Raw genomic sequence first — 15,521 nt, 5'->3', positions numbered from 1 at the left:
TCGGCTTATACTCGTTTTTTTTTTATTGTTTTGTTTATTCGTTTTCAATCTAAACCGTTTGGGATTGTTTTCCCCTTCTCTTTAATTTGGACCAACCCGTCTTACTCTTCTCTCTCGTCTCGTGCCGAGCAGCGGAGGTAACAGACGCGCGTGGTGTGTGATCTCACCGAGACCGGCGCGTGGAACCGGTGGTTTGATCCGTGTAGCTCGCGAGTGGAACCGGTGGTTTGATCCGTAGCGCGCGTGGAACTGGTGGTTTGTGGTCCGTAGCGCGCGCGTGGAACTGGTGGTTTGATCCGTGTAGCGCGCGTGGAACTGGTGGTTTGATCAGTGTAGCGCGCGCGTGGAACTGGTGGTTTGATCCGTGTAGCGCGTGGAACTGGTGGTTTGATCAGTGTAGCGCGCGCGTGGAACTGGTGGTTTGATCCGTGTAGCGCGCATGGAACTGGTGGTTTGATCCGTGTAGCACGCGCGTGGAACTGGTGGTTTGATCCGTGTAGCGCGCGTGGAACTGGTGGTTTGATCTGTAGCGCGCGTGGAACTGGTGGTTTGATCCTTGTAGCGCGAGTGGAACTGGTGGTTTGATCTGTAGCGCGCGTGGAACTGGTGGTTTGATCTGTGTAGCGCGCGTGGAACTGGTGGTTTGATCCGTGTAGCGCGCGTGGAACTGGTGGTTTGATCCGTGTAGCGCGCGTGGAACTGGTGGTTTGATCCGTGTAGCGCGCGTGGAACTGGTGGTTTGATCCGTGTAGCGCGCGTGGAACTGGTGGTTCGTTTGATCCGTAGCGCGGCGCGAGGCAGCGTTTGGCCTGGAATGGATGGATCAGCTGGATGTACAGGAGGATGCGGTGTCACGCGCGGTCAGATAGTAGTAAAGTCACGCGACGCGATGAGGCGACGACTGACTGAACTAAACAGTAACGGAGAAGCTAAAAGGATTAATGTCTGAGAATTAAAAACACCAACACTCAACGGTTAGAGAGACGAGCACGATGATTTTAGCAACTTTCTTCTTCACTATGCTGTCTATCTTGGGTAAGTCACGTACATTATTATTAAGTCTGTTGCATTTCCGTGTAATAATTTGATCAATGTATCTCAAAAGTGTCTAGCTTATTATCTGTCCCTTCTTTTCAAATGTAACTCGAAACGTGTCCGTGTGTCACCAGTGCGCAATACGCACAGACTGTATGTTGTGGCACATGTCACCAGTGCGCAATACGCACAGGACTGTATGTTGTGGCACATGTCACCAGTGCGCAATACGCACAGACTGTATGTTGTGCCAAATGTCACCAGTGCGCAATACGCACAGGACTGTATGTTGTGCCAAATGCACGGGATGCCAAAAGGTGCCTCACTTTCCCCTCGACGCCCGACCTAACGCCATTGTGATTTTGTTTGTGACAATTAGACCATAATCAGTGTGAGCACAATGTGGTGTATATTATATATACTGTATATACAGTATAATACAGTAATATAGCCTTAACTCCCCGTGGTGTCTGTCTGCCCGGGGGAAGGAAGGGTGCCCACCCAGACGTGTTCTCTTGTCCTCCCGTCACACCGCGTATAGGCTATTAAAAAACAACGTTATTTCCGCCTTAACCTACACTCATCTAGTCATCTAGTGATATATATATATATCTATGATAGACATAAGCTTCCTTGGTCAAAAATGTGTAGCTCACACCACAAAGACCAGTGGCTGGCACCACCCACCACCCGCCGTAGAGACCTCCCTGTGTTCACCGTGGCAGTGCCAGCCCGCGGGACCAGGACAGACTGAGAGCTACTGGGACTATTTATCAACTATTTATTTAGCTAAATTATCCTGCAGTCACATTGCATCACGTTTATATGTCACACGTGTGTCGCTCTCAAAGAGCAGCTATACGGGAGGCTGCACATTCGAAACTGGCCCCGGTAAACGTCCAACCCCCCCCCCCCCCCCCCCCCCAATGTATATATTCCCTTTTAGTAACGCTGTCTGTAAATAAACAGCACTGTATATTTGTATATCTTGTATGTCATAAATGTATAGATGTAGCAGTAGCCTACTGTCTATCTGTATGTCATAAATGTTATGATGAATTGAAAATGGGGGACCCTTCGTAAACAAGACGAAAGTCTTTCTCTGGTCTGCATCCCCTTAACAATTGTGTGTATCGAGCCGTACTGTATTGTACCCATCCTGCAATCTGTTAAATAAAAATGGCAATCAATCAATCAATCCCTCGTATAGCTGTGAAATAAAAACAAAAAGATAAAAGAAAGTCAGCCATTTCAGCACTAATCTGCTCTACATTCCTCACGACTCCCAGACTCCATCTCCACACTGACGGGGGGTTCGGCACCACGGTGTCCCGGCCCGCCGCCCGCCTGGACTGTGTGCGGGCCAGCGAGCAGTGTCTGAAGGACCACACCTGCAGCACCAAGTACCGCACCATGCGGCAGTGCGTGGCGGGCAGGGAGAGCAACTTCACGGCGGTCAGCGGCACCGAGGCGCAGGGCGAGTGTCGGAGCGCCCTGGACGCCATGAAGCAGAGCCCCCTGTACGACTGCAGGTGCAGGAGGGGCATGAAGAAGGAGAAGAACTGCCTGAGGATCTTCTGGAGCATCTTCCAGAGTCTCCAAGGTAACGACCACCTCACTGTGTAGACCAAGCTCTATTCCAGAGTCTTCAAGGTAACGACCACCTCACTGTGTAGACCAAGCTCTATTCCAGAGTCTTCAAGGTAACGAGCACCTCACTGTGTAGACCAAGCTCTATTCCAGAGTCTCCAAGGTAACGACCACCTCACTGTAGAGACCAAGCTCTATTCCAGAGTCTTCAAGGTAACGACCACCTCACTGTGTAGACCAAGCTCTATTCCAGAGTCTTCAAGGTAACGACCACCTCACTGTGTAGACCAAGCTCTATTCCAGAGTCTTCAAGGTAACGAGCACCTCACTGTGTAGACCAAGCTCTATTCCAGAGTCTCCAAGGTAACGACCACCTCACTGTGTAGACCAAGCTCTATTCCAGAGTCTTCAAGGTAACGACCACCTCACTGTGTAGACCAAGCTCTATTCCAGAGTCTTCAAGGTAACGAGCACCTCACTGTGTAGACCAAGCTCTATTCCAGAGTCTCCAAGGTAACGACCACCTCACTGTAGAGACCAAGCTCTATTCCAGAGTCTTCAAGGTAACGACCACCTCACTGTGTAGACCAAGCTCTATTCCAGAGTCTTCAAGGTAACGACCACCTCACTGTGTAGACCAAGCTCTATTCCAGAGTCTTCAAGGTAACGAGCACCTCACTGTGTAGACCAAGCTCTATTCCAGAGTCTCCAAGGTAACGACCACCTCACTGTAGAGACCAAGCTCTATTCCAGAGTCTTCAAGGTAACGACCACCTCACTGTGTAGACCAAGCTCTATTCCAGAGTCTCCAAGGTAACGACCACCTCACTGTAGAGACCAAGCTCTATTCCAGAGTCTCCAAGGTAACGACCACCTCACTGTAGAGACCAAGCTCTATTCCAGAGTCTTCAAGGTAACGACCACCTCACTGTAGAGACCAAGCTCTATTCCAGAGTCTCCAAGGTAACGACCACCTCACTGTAGAGACCAAGCTCTATTCCAGAGTCTCCAAGGTAACGACCACTTCACTGTATAGACCAAGCTCTATTCCAGAGTCTCCAAGGTAACGACCACCTCACTGTAGAGACCAAGCTCTATTCCAGAGTCTTCAAGGTAACGACCACCTCACTGTGTAGACCAAGCTCTATTCCAGAGTCTCCAAGGTAACGAGCACCTCACTGTGTAGACCAAGCTCTATTCCAGAGTCTCCAAGGTAACGACCACCTCACTGTGTAGACCAAGCTCTATTCCAGAGTCTCCAAGGTAACGACCACCTCACTGTAGAGACCAAGCTCTATTCCAGAGTCTTCAAGGTAACGAGCACCTCACTGTAGAGACCAAGCTCTATTCCAGAGTCTTCAAGGTAACGACCACCTCACTGTGTAGACCAAGCTCTATTCCAGAGTCTCCAAGGTAACGACCACCTCACTGTAGAGACCAAGCTCTATTCCAGAGTCTCCAAGGTAACGAGCACCTCACTGTAGAGACCAAGCTCTATTCCAGAGTCTTCAAGGTAACGAGCACCTCACTGTGTAGACCAAGCTCTATTCCAGAGTCTCCAAGGTAACGACCACCTCACTGTAGAGACCAAGCTCTATTCCAGAGTCTCCAAGGTAACGAGCACCTCACTGTAGAGACCAAGCTCTATTCCAGAGTCTCCAAGGTAACGACCACCTCACTGTAGAGACCAAGCTCTATTCCAGAGTCTTCAAGGTAACGACCACCTCACTGTGTAGACCAAGCTCTATTCCAGAGTCTCCAAGGTAACGACCACCTCACTGTAGAGACCAAGCTCTATTCCAGAGTCTTCAAGGTAACGACCACCTCACTGTGTAGACCAAGCTCTATTCCAGAGTCTCCAAGGTAACGACCACCTCACTGTAGAGACCAAGCTCTATTCCAGAGTCTCCAAGGTAACGACCACCTCACTGTAGAGACCAAGCTCTATTCCAGAGTCTCCAAGGTAACGACCACCTCACTGTGTAGACCAAGCTCTATTCCAGAGTCTTCAAGGTAACGAGCACCTCACTGTAGAGACCAAGCTCTATTCCAGAGTCTCCAAGGTAACAAGCACCTCACTGTAGAGACCAAGCTCTATTCCAGAGTCTTCAAGGTAACGACCACCTCACTGTAGAGACCAAGCTCTATTCCAGAGTCTCCAAGGTAACGAGCACCTCACTGTAGAGACCAAGCTCTATTCCAGAGTCTCCAAGGTAACGAGCACCTCACTGTAGAGACCAAGCTCTATTCCAGAGTCTCCAAGGTAACGACCACCTCACTGTGTAGACCAAGCTCTATTCCAGAGTCTCCAAGGTAACAAGCACCTCACTGTGTAGACCAAGCTCTATTCCAGAGTCTCCAAGGTAACGACCACCTCACTGTAGACCAAGCTCTATTCCAGAGTCTCCAAGGTAACGACCACCTCACTGTAGACCAAGCTCTATTCCAGAGTCTTCAAGGTAACGACCACCTCACTGTAGAGACCAAGCTCTATTCCAGAGTCTCCAAGGTAACGACCACCTCACTGTAGACCAAGCTCTATTCCAGAGTCTCCAAGGTAACGACCACCTCACTGTGTAGACCAAGCTCTATTCCAGAGTCTCCAAGGTAACGAGCACCTCACTGTAGAGACCAAGCTCTATTCCAGAGTCTCCAAGGTAACGACCACCTCACTGTAGAGACCAAGCTCTATTCCAGAGTCTCCAAGGTAACGAGCACCTCACTGTGTAGACCAAGCTCTATTCCAGAGTCTCCAAGGTAACGACCACCTCACTGTAGACCAAGCTCTATTCCAGAGTCTCCAAGGTAACGACCACCTCACTGTGTAGACCAAGCTCTATTCCAGAGTCTTCAAGGTAACGACCACCTCACTGTAGAGACCAAGCTCTATTCCAGAGTCTCCAAGGTAACAAGCACCTCACTGTAGAGACCAAGCTCTATTCCAGAGTCTCCAAGGTAACGACCACTTCACTGTAGAGACCAAGCTCTATTCCAGAGTCTCCAAGGTAACGAGCACCTCACTGTGTAGACCAAGCTCTATTCCAGAGTCTCCAAGGTAACGAGCACCTCACTGTAGAGACCAAGCTCTATTCCAGAGTCTCCAAGGTAACGACCACCTCACTGTAGAGACCAAGCTCTATTCCAGAGTCTCCAAGGTAACGACCACTTCACTGTGTAGACCAAGCTCTATTCCAGAGTCTCCAAGGTAACGACCACCTCACTGTGTAGACCAAGCTCTATTCCAGAGTCTCCAAGGTAACGACCACCTCACTGTGTAGACCAAGCTCTATTCCAGAGTCTTCAAGGTAACGACCACCTCACTGTAGAGACCAAGCTCTATTCCAGAGTCTCCAAGGTAACGAGCACCTCACTGTGTAGACCAAGCTCTATTCCAGAGTCTTCAAGGTAACGAGCACCTCACTGTGTAGACCAAGCTCTATTCCAGAGTCTCCAAGGTAACGACCACCTCACTGTGTAGACCAAGCTCTATTCCAGAGTCTCCAAGGTAACGAGCACCTCACTGTAGAGACCAAGCTCTATTCCAGAGTCTCCAAGGTAACGACCACTTCACTGTGTAGACCAAGCTCTATTCCAGAGTCTCCAAGGTAACGACCACCTCACTGTAGAGACCAAGCTCTATTCCAGAGTCTCCAAGGTAACGACCACCTCACTGTAGAGACCAAGCTCTATTCCAGAGTCTCCAAGGTAACGACCACCTCACTGTAGAGACCAAGCTCTATTCCAGAGTCTCCAAGGTAACGACCACCTCACTGTAGAGACCAAGCTCTATTCCAGAGTCTTCAAGGTAACGAGCACCTCACTGTGTAGACCAAGCTCTATTCCAGAGTCTTCAAGGTAACGAGCACCTCACTGTGTAGACCAAGCTCTATTCCAGAGTCTCCAAGGTAACGAGCACCTCACTGTGTAGACCAAGCTCTATTCCAGAGTCTCCAAGGTAACGACCACCTCACTGTAGAGACCAAGCTCTATTCCAGAGTCTCCAAGGTAACGACCACCTCACTGTGTAGACCAAGCTCTATTCCAGAGTCTTCAAGGTAACGACCACCTCACTGTGTAGACCAAGCTCTATTCCAGAGTCTCCAAGGTAACGACCACTTCACTGTAGAGACCAAGCTCTATTCCAGAGTCTCCAAGGTAACGAGCACCTCACTGTAGAGACCAAGCTCTATTCCAGAGTCTTCAAGGTAACGACCACCTCACTGTGTAGACCAAGCTCTATTCCAGAGTCTCCAAGGTAACGACCACCTCACTGTAGAGACCGAGCTCTATTCCAGAGTCTCCAAGGTAACGACCACCTCACTGTAGAGACCAAGCTCTATTCCAGAGTCTCCAAGGTAACGACCACCTCACTGTAGAGACCAAGCTCTATTCCAGAGTCTCCAAGGTAACGACCACCTCACTGTAGAGACCAAGCTCTATTCCAGAGTCTTCAAGGTAACGAGCACCTCACTGTAGAGACCGAGCTCTATTCCAGAGTCTTCAAGGTAACGACCACCTCACTGTAGAGACCAAGCTCTATTCCAGAGTCTTCAAGGTAACGACCACCTCACTGTAGAGACCAAGCTCTATTCCAGAGTCTTCAAGGTAACGAGCACCTCACTGTAGAGACCAAGCTCTATTCCAGAGTCTCCAAGGTAACGACCACCTCACTGTGTAGACCAAGCTCTATTCCAGAGTCTCCAAGGTAACGACCACCTCACTGTGTAGACCAAGCTCTATTCCAGAGTCTTCAAGGTAACGACCACCTCACTGTAGAGACCAAGCTCTATTCCAGAGTCTCCAAGGTAACGACCACCTCACTGTGTAGACCAAGCTCTATTCCAGAGTCTCCAAGGTAACGACCACCTCACTGTGTAGACCAAGCTCTATTCCAGAGTCTCCAAGGTAACGACCGCCTCACTGTGTAGACCAAGCTCTATTCCAGAGTCTCCAAGGTAACGACCACCTCACTGTAGAGACCAAGCTCTATTCCAGAGTCTCCAAGGTAACGAGCACCTCACTGTGTAGACCAAGCTCTATTCCAGAGTCTTCAAGGTAACGAGCACCTCACTGTGTAGACCAAGCTCTATTCCAGAGTCTCCAAGGTAACGACCACCTCACTGTAGAGACCAAGCTCTATTCCAGAGTCTCCAAGGTAACGAGCACCTCACTGTGTAGACCAAGCTCTATTCCAGAGTCTTCAAGGTAACGACCACCTCACTGTAGAGACCAAGCTCTATTCCAGAGTCTCCAAGGTAACGACCACCTCACTGTGTAGACCAAGCTCTATTCCAGAGTCTCCAAGGTAACAAGCACCTCACTGTGTAGACCAAGCTCTATTCCAGAGTCTCCAAGGTAACGACCACCTCACTGTGTAGACCAAGCTCTATTCCAGAGTCTCCAAGGTAACGACCGCCTCACTGTGTAGACCAAGCTCTATTCCAGAGTCTCCAAGGTAACGACCACCTCACTGTAGAGACCGAGCTCTATTCCAGAGTCTCCAAGGTAACGACCACCTCACTGTAGAGACCAAGCTCTATTCCAGAGTCTCCAAGGTAACGACCACCTCACTGTAGAGACCAAGCTCTATTCCAGAGTCTCCAAGGTAACGACCACCTCACTGTGTAGACCAAGCTCTATTCCAGAGTCTCCAAGGTAACGACCACCTCACTGTAGAGACCAAGCTCTATTCCAGAGTCTCCAAGGTAACGAGCACCTCACTGTGTAGACCAAGCTCTATTCCAGAGTCTCCAAGGTAACGACCACCTCACTGTGTAGACCAAGCTCTATTCCAGAGTCTTCAAGGTAACGACCACCTCACTGTGTAGACCAAGCTCTATTCCAGAGTCTCCAAGGTAACGACCACCTCACTGTGTAGACCAAGCTCTATTCCAGAGTCTTCAAGGTAACGACCACCTCACTGTGTAGACCAAGCTCTATTCCAGAGTCTCCAAGGTAACGACCACTTCACTGTAGAGACCAAGCTCTATTCCAGAGTCTTCAAGGTAACGACCACCTCACTGTGTAGACCAAGCTCTATTCCAGAGTCTCCAAGGTAACGACCACCTCACTGTAGAGACCAAGCTCTATTCCAGAGTCTCCAAGGTAACGAGCACCTCACTGTGTAGACCAAGCTCTATTCCAGAGTCTCCAAGGTAACGACCACCTCACTGTAGAGACCAAGCTCTATTCCAGAGTCTCCAAGGTAACAACCACCTCACTGTAGAGACCAAGCTCTATTCCAGAGTCTCCAAGGTAACGACCACCTCACTGTAGAGACCAAGCTCTATTCCAGAGTCTTCAAGGTAACGACCACCTCACTGTAGAGACCAAGCTCTATTCCAGAGTCTCCAAGGTAACGAGCACCTCACTGTAGAGACCAAGCTCTATTCCAGAGTCTCCAAGGTAACGACCACCTCACTGTGTAGACCAAGCTCTATTCCAGAGTCTCCAAGGTAACGACCACCTCACTGTGTAGACCAAGCTCTATTCCAGAGTCTCCAAGGTAACGACCACCTCACTGTATAGACCAAGCTCTATTCCAGAGTCTTCAAGGTAACGACCACCTCACTGTAGAGACCAAGCTCTATTCCAGAGTCTCCAAGGTAACGACCACCTCACTGTGTAGACCAAGCTCTATTCCAGAGTCTCCAAGGTAACGACCACCTCACTGTGTAGACCAAGCTCTATTCCAGAGTCTCCAAGGTAACGACCACCTCACTGTGTAGACCAAGCTCTATTCCAGAGTCTCCAAGGTAACGACCACCTCACTGTGTAGACCAAGCTCTATTCCAGAGTCTCCAAGGTAACGACCACCTCACTGTGTAGACCAAGCTCTATTCCAGAGTCTTCAAGGTAACGAGCACCTCACTGTAGAGACCAAGCTCTATTCCAGAGTCTCCAAGGTAACGAGCACCTCACTGTAGAGACCAAGCTCTATTCCAGAGTCTCCAAGGTAACGAGCACCTCACTGTAGAGACCAAGCTCTATTCCAGAGTCTCCAAGGTAACGAGCACCTCACTGTGTAGACCAAGCTCTATTCCAGAGTCTTCAAGGTAACGACCACCTCACTGTGTAGACCAAGCTCTATTCCAGAGTCTTCAAGGTAACGAGCACCTCACTGTGTAGACCAAGCTGCTCGCTCTAATGGTCTACGTTCTGCTCGTCCAGGACAACTCACGCTTCCAATTGTGTTTGTCCACAAACCTTATTGTCCGCAAACCTTATTGTCTTGTGGTCCACAAACCTTATTGTCCACAAACCTTAGTGTCCACAAACCTTATTGTCCGCAAACCTTATTGTCTTGTGGTCCACAAACCTTATTGTCCACAAACCTTAGTGTCCACAAACCTTATTGTCCACAAACCTTATTGTCCGCAAACCTTATTGTTCACAAAACTTATTGTCCACAAACCTTATTGTCCGCAAACCTTATTGTTCACAAACCTTATTGTTCACAAACCTTATTGTTCACAAACCTTATTGTCCACAAACCTTATTGTCCACAAACCTTATTGTCTTATTGTCCGCAAACCTTATTGTCCACCCCCCCTCTCTCCACCCCCCCCCCTCTCTCCACACCCCCCCCCCCCTCTATCCACCCCCCCCCCCTCTGTCCACCCCGCCTCTGTCCACCCCACCCTCTCTCCACCCCCCCACCCCCCACACACAACACACACTCACACTGTTCACGTTCTGCTCTCCAGGTAACGACTTGCTGGAGGACTCTCCGTACCAGCCGGTCAGCAGCCGTCTCTCGGACATCTTCCGCTGGGCTCCCATCACATCAGGTAGGGCTCCCATCACATCAGGTAGGGCTCCCATCACCTCAGGTAGGGCTCCCATCACCTCAGGTAGGGCTCCCATCACATCAGGTAGGGCTCCCATCACATCAGGTAGGGCTCCCATCACATCAGGTAGGGCTCCCATCACATCAGGTAGGGCTCCCATCACCTCAGGTAGGGCTCCCATCACATCAGGTAGGGCTCCCATCACATCAGGTAGGGCTCCCATCACATCAGGTAGGGCTCCCATCACATCAGGTAGGGCTCCCATCACATCAGGTAGGGCTCCAGGGCTCCCATCACATCAGGTAGGGCTCCCATCACATCAGGTAGGGCTCCCATCACATCAGGTAGGGCTCCCCATCACATCAGGTAGGGCTCCCATCACATCAGGTAGGGCTCCCATCACATCAGGTAGGGCTCCCATCACATCAGGTAGGATGCAGCTCTCAGAGTCCCCACTGGGCGGTGACGTCTACGTTAGTTTGGCTCCAAAGGCGCCGCTGATCGATTAATGCATTCTTCCATTTCAGACTGTAAACACATTCAGACTGTAAACACATTCAGACTGTAAACACATTCACACTGTAAACACATTCACACTGTAAACACATTCAGACTGTAAACACATTCACACTGTAAACACATTCAGACTGTAAACACATTCTGACTGTAAACACATTCACACTGTAAACACATTCACACTGTAAACACATTCAGACTGTAAACACATCTGTAAACACATTCAGACTGTAAACACATTCACACTGTAAACACATTCAGACTGTAAACACATTCTGACTGTAAACACATTCACACTGTAAACACATTCAGACTGTAAACACATTCAGACTGTAAACACATTCAGACTGTAAACACATTCACACTGTAAACACATTCAGACTGTAAACACATTCAGACTGTAAACACATTCAGACTGTAAACACATCTGTAAACACATTCAGACTGTAAACACATTCAGACTGTAAACACATTCAGACTGTAAACACATCTGTAAACACATTCAGACTGTAAACACATTCAGACTGTAAACACATCTGTAAACACATTCAGACTGTAAACACATTCACACTGTCAACACATTCAGACTGTAAACACATTCACACTGTAAACACATTCAGACTGTAAACACATTCACACTGTAAACACATTCAGACTGTAAACACATTCACACTGTCAACACATTCAGACTGTAAACACATTCACACTGTAAACACATTCAGACTGTAAACACATTCACACTGTAAACACATTCAGACTGTAAACACATTCAGACTGTAAACACATTCAGACTGTAAACACATTCACACTGTCAACACATTCAGAGTGTAAACACATTCACACTGTAAACACATTCAGACTGTAGCTGAAACTAGGGATGTCCGATATTATCGGCCGACCGATATTATCGGCCGATATCGGCAGTAAAATGTGATATCGGAAAATATCGGTATCGGTTTAAAAAAAGAAAAAAACAATAACAATATTTGTTGTATTATATCCAGTGAAATTATTAGTTACCTGAAATTATTCAGTTTTTTGGGGGGGAAACCCTGCATATATCGGTATCGGTTGATATCGGTTGATATCGGTATCGGAAATTAAGAGTTGGACAATATCGGAATATCGGTATCGGTAAAAAAGCCAATATCGAGCATCCCTAGCTGAAACCCATTTTCCATAATATGTCCCCTTTAAAGGAAAACTCCAACATTTTGGGAAATTTGCTTATTTGCCATCTACCCTGGAGTTAGACAAGAAGATACATACATTTTCTTCTCTGTGCACGCAGTAGGAGTAGGAAGACGCGCACTGTTAGCCTAGCTTAGCGTCAGTCACTGGAAGTAGGTTCCTCCATTAGCCTAGTGCCCAACGTCTTCCTACTCCTACTGCATGCACAGAGAAGACAAAAGGTATGCATCTTCTTGTCTAACTCCAGGGTAGATGGCAAATAAGATAATCTTCCAAAATGTTGGAGTTTTCCTTTAAGCTACAGCACTGTGTCTATAGAGTCAATGTTGCTTAACGTCTGCATCTAAGTCCATTAGAACAAAGTTGTGTGTTGATCTTGGAGTCTATTAGAACAGTGTTGTGTGTTGATCCTATTTTGTACTTATCTATTTTGTCTAGGACAGTCTCTGGAGCGTAACAGAAAGAAGCATTTTGTATAAAAGTATTCTGTACTTCTGTATGACAACTAATAGAGAAACTTGAAACTTGATCTTGGAGTCTATTGGAACAGAGTTGTGTGTTGATCTCAGGCGTCTACAGAGACACTGGATAGCTAGGTGTGGAAACTGCTCTGCCCTCGACCACACAGCGCTAGAGAGGGTCGTAGGGTCGGACAGAGCGTCAGTGAGCTTCCCTCCAGACAGGACATCATACAGACCTGTACAACAGACGGATTATCAAGGACCCCAACCACCCCACCCACACACACACACACACACACACACACACACACACACACACACACACACACACACTCCACACAGCACACACACACAGAGGGGGACAATGGCTTATAGCAGACTTAATGATTTTAGATTATTTCAGCTAATGAAGTGAAATATTTATTATCATCAACTAGCTTTTATAGTGTAACGGTTGGCTACTCAAAATCATTGAACATTATATATCAGGGGTGGCCAACCCGCGGCTCGCGAGCCACATGTGGCCCTTTGCCCGCCAATGTGTGGCTCCTCCCTCCATTTAAAAATGTTTAAATTAAAATTAAAAATAATAATTTTTCTTTTTTTTGTCATTCATTCCATTCCATAAGACATAGAATGATTTTACATTTACAGACTTTTTTTTTTAACTGGTTACTTTGCATGTTCTTGGTATCTGATTCTAGGGACATGTATTCCCAGTGTCAGAAATACTGTGTCTGTTACTAGGCTTGAGGAAATTGTAATGAACCAAAGGAGAATATAAATTCAATTATATACATATTTTTTTTTAATCTTTGACTGTGAATAACACCATGCTAAAATTGACCAAACCTGAAAAATCTAAGCAAATTAATAAAGGGAAGATGATTAAACAGAAGGTTTTGTAGATACAGTACTGAATTCTGCCATCCGGACACATGCAATTTGAAATATTATTATAGAATATCAGGCCTATAAATTACCTTATTATGGCCAAATCGCACATCTATGGATCGGGCCAAATCTCCCCTTTCCAATTCAATCTGGATTTAGTATCACCAGTATCACCAAGTACAGTTACTTTTTTATAATGTAAATTTCTCCAATTCTTTTTATCAGATTGCAACGCCGTTTTTTGCTAGACGTTCACAGAAAGGTAGAGAAACTAACTGTGTTCTGTATTATGGCAATAACGTTCAGGTTTGTGGGAGATAATCCCGAAAAAGAAGAGAAATAAAAAAGTGTATCCAGAAGTCAGATGATCGACAGGGGCTGGCGTGAGCTGGGTAGGGTAGTTTTTCTAAATTTGAAAGTCCATCAAAAGCCCTGGGTCTCTTCCTTCAAAAGACTACACTCACTTTTGGCCACTGCCTCCCGTCAATATGCACCGGTTTCCGACTCAATGCCCTGAGATTTCTATAATCATATATTTCACTAATAACAGTTACAATCATTGGTAAACAAACGTAATGCTGAAAATATACACTTTGAGTGCTGTTTTGACAGGGTTAGGGTCTTTACTCTTGGCTACATTTGAAAAGAAAACGCAACATTAATTCATACATTCTGTAGAGATGGATTTATGGCCTGATGTAATTTGCGGTCCAGTACCGGACCGCTCAGGCTTAAGAGGTTAACCCTGTGAGGCCCAAATAAAAAAGACATTAGCAACTTCAGAGGCCAGAGGGTGGGACCTATAAACACATGAAGGGTGCTGTGACTGAAAAAAAGGTTGAGAAACGCTGGTATATGGTGTGGCTCTTTGTGGTACCACAGTGAGAGAGAGAGAGAGAGAGAGAGAGAGAGAGAGAGAGAGAGAGAGAGAGAGAGAGAGAGAGAGAGAGAGAGAGAGAGAGAGAGAGAGAGAGAGAGAGAGAGAGAGAGAGAGAGAGAGACTGTAGAACAGGTAACAGGTGATGAGGGTTAAACACAGAGAGAGGCTGACTGGCAGGGGTCAGGGTTCAGGTCAGGGTTAGGGGCAGGTCAGGTTCAGGTTCAGGTCAGGGTCCTGGCAGGGGGTCAGGGTTCAGGTCAGGGTTAGGGGCAGGTCAGGGTCAGGGTCAGGGTCAGGGTCCTGGCAGGGGTCAGTGTCAGGTCAGGGTTAAGGGCTACAGAGAGAGTGGCACTGTTTCTCATGGACCTACAGTACAGTACTAATATGAAAGACGACACCTTAAGTAGCTATTAGTGAGCTCTGTTCTCAGTGTCACTGTACACTCCAGCTGATATTCATGAGACTGGGACCAACACGTTTATTTAAAGGCTCGTTACAGTAGCTCCCTGTCTCCCTCTCTATCCTGCTATCACTTACAGTACAGTGGTGCTATCATTTACTGTACAGTGGTACTATCATTACAGTACAGTACAGTATCATTTACATCATTTATATCTGATCAGAGAGGAGGGGTCTCTCACTATGTTCTATCTTCATTACATTACTATCTTAGTAGCCATGATGGTTCTGTGTTGGGGCAGTGGCTCAGGAGGTAGAGCAGTCGTCTGGCAATCCGGAGGTTCCCGGTTCGATTACCGCTCCTTCCACATCGAAGTGTCCTTGAGCAAGACACTTAACCCCTAATTGCTCCCGATGAGCAGGTCGGCACCTTGCATGGTCGCCTCCGCCGTCGGTGTGTGAATGTGTGAGTGAATGAGTGAGTGAATGAGTTTTTCTCTGTTTGTTACCTGATCATTTTAATTTGGGCTTTATTACAGTTCTTTCAAATATATAATTTAAATGTTCTACAGCTAGGTTGACTCCTCAACACTGTTATGGCGTATGGCGTGGCTAGGAACGTATCTAACAGTGATTGTATCCCATCACTGGCGATGGCTCTCTGGTAGTCCTGCATGCTGTTCTGGGACCATCTGTAGTATTTGGGGATGTCATGTAGTTCACTGGGCTGTGTATCTCTCTCTCTCTGTCTCTCTGTCTCTCTGT

The 15,521-nt window shown here is 47.4% G+C and overlaps 1 protein-coding gene across 1 annotated transcript in view; it reads left to right on the top strand.

Moving 5' to 3' along the window:
* LOC311247668 (GDNF family receptor alpha-1-like) overlaps positions 1-15,521 on the top strand; it is a gene marked incomplete at both ends in the record, with an annotated part of 82,026 nt that overhangs the window by 16,909 nt on the left and 49,596 nt on the right. The window contains 2 exons of the mRNA XM_084338681.1: positions 2,325-2,638; positions 10,332-10,415. Of these exons, the coding sequence (XP_084194807.1) occupies positions 2,325-2,638; positions 10,332-10,415 (398 nt within the window). The remainder of the gene's footprint in view (positions 1-2,324; positions 2,639-10,331; positions 10,416-15,521) is intronic.

This window comes from Notolepis coatsorum, assembly GCF_963971535.1.
Source record: "Notolepis coatsorum genome assembly, contig: SCAFFOLD_119, whole genome shotgun sequence".
NCBI lineage: Eukaryota > Metazoa > Chordata > Actinopteri > Aulopiformes > Paralepididae > Notolepis > Notolepis coatsorum.
Note: the sequence above shows the minus strand (reverse complement) of the source record. Positions and strands in the feature narration are given on the sequence as shown.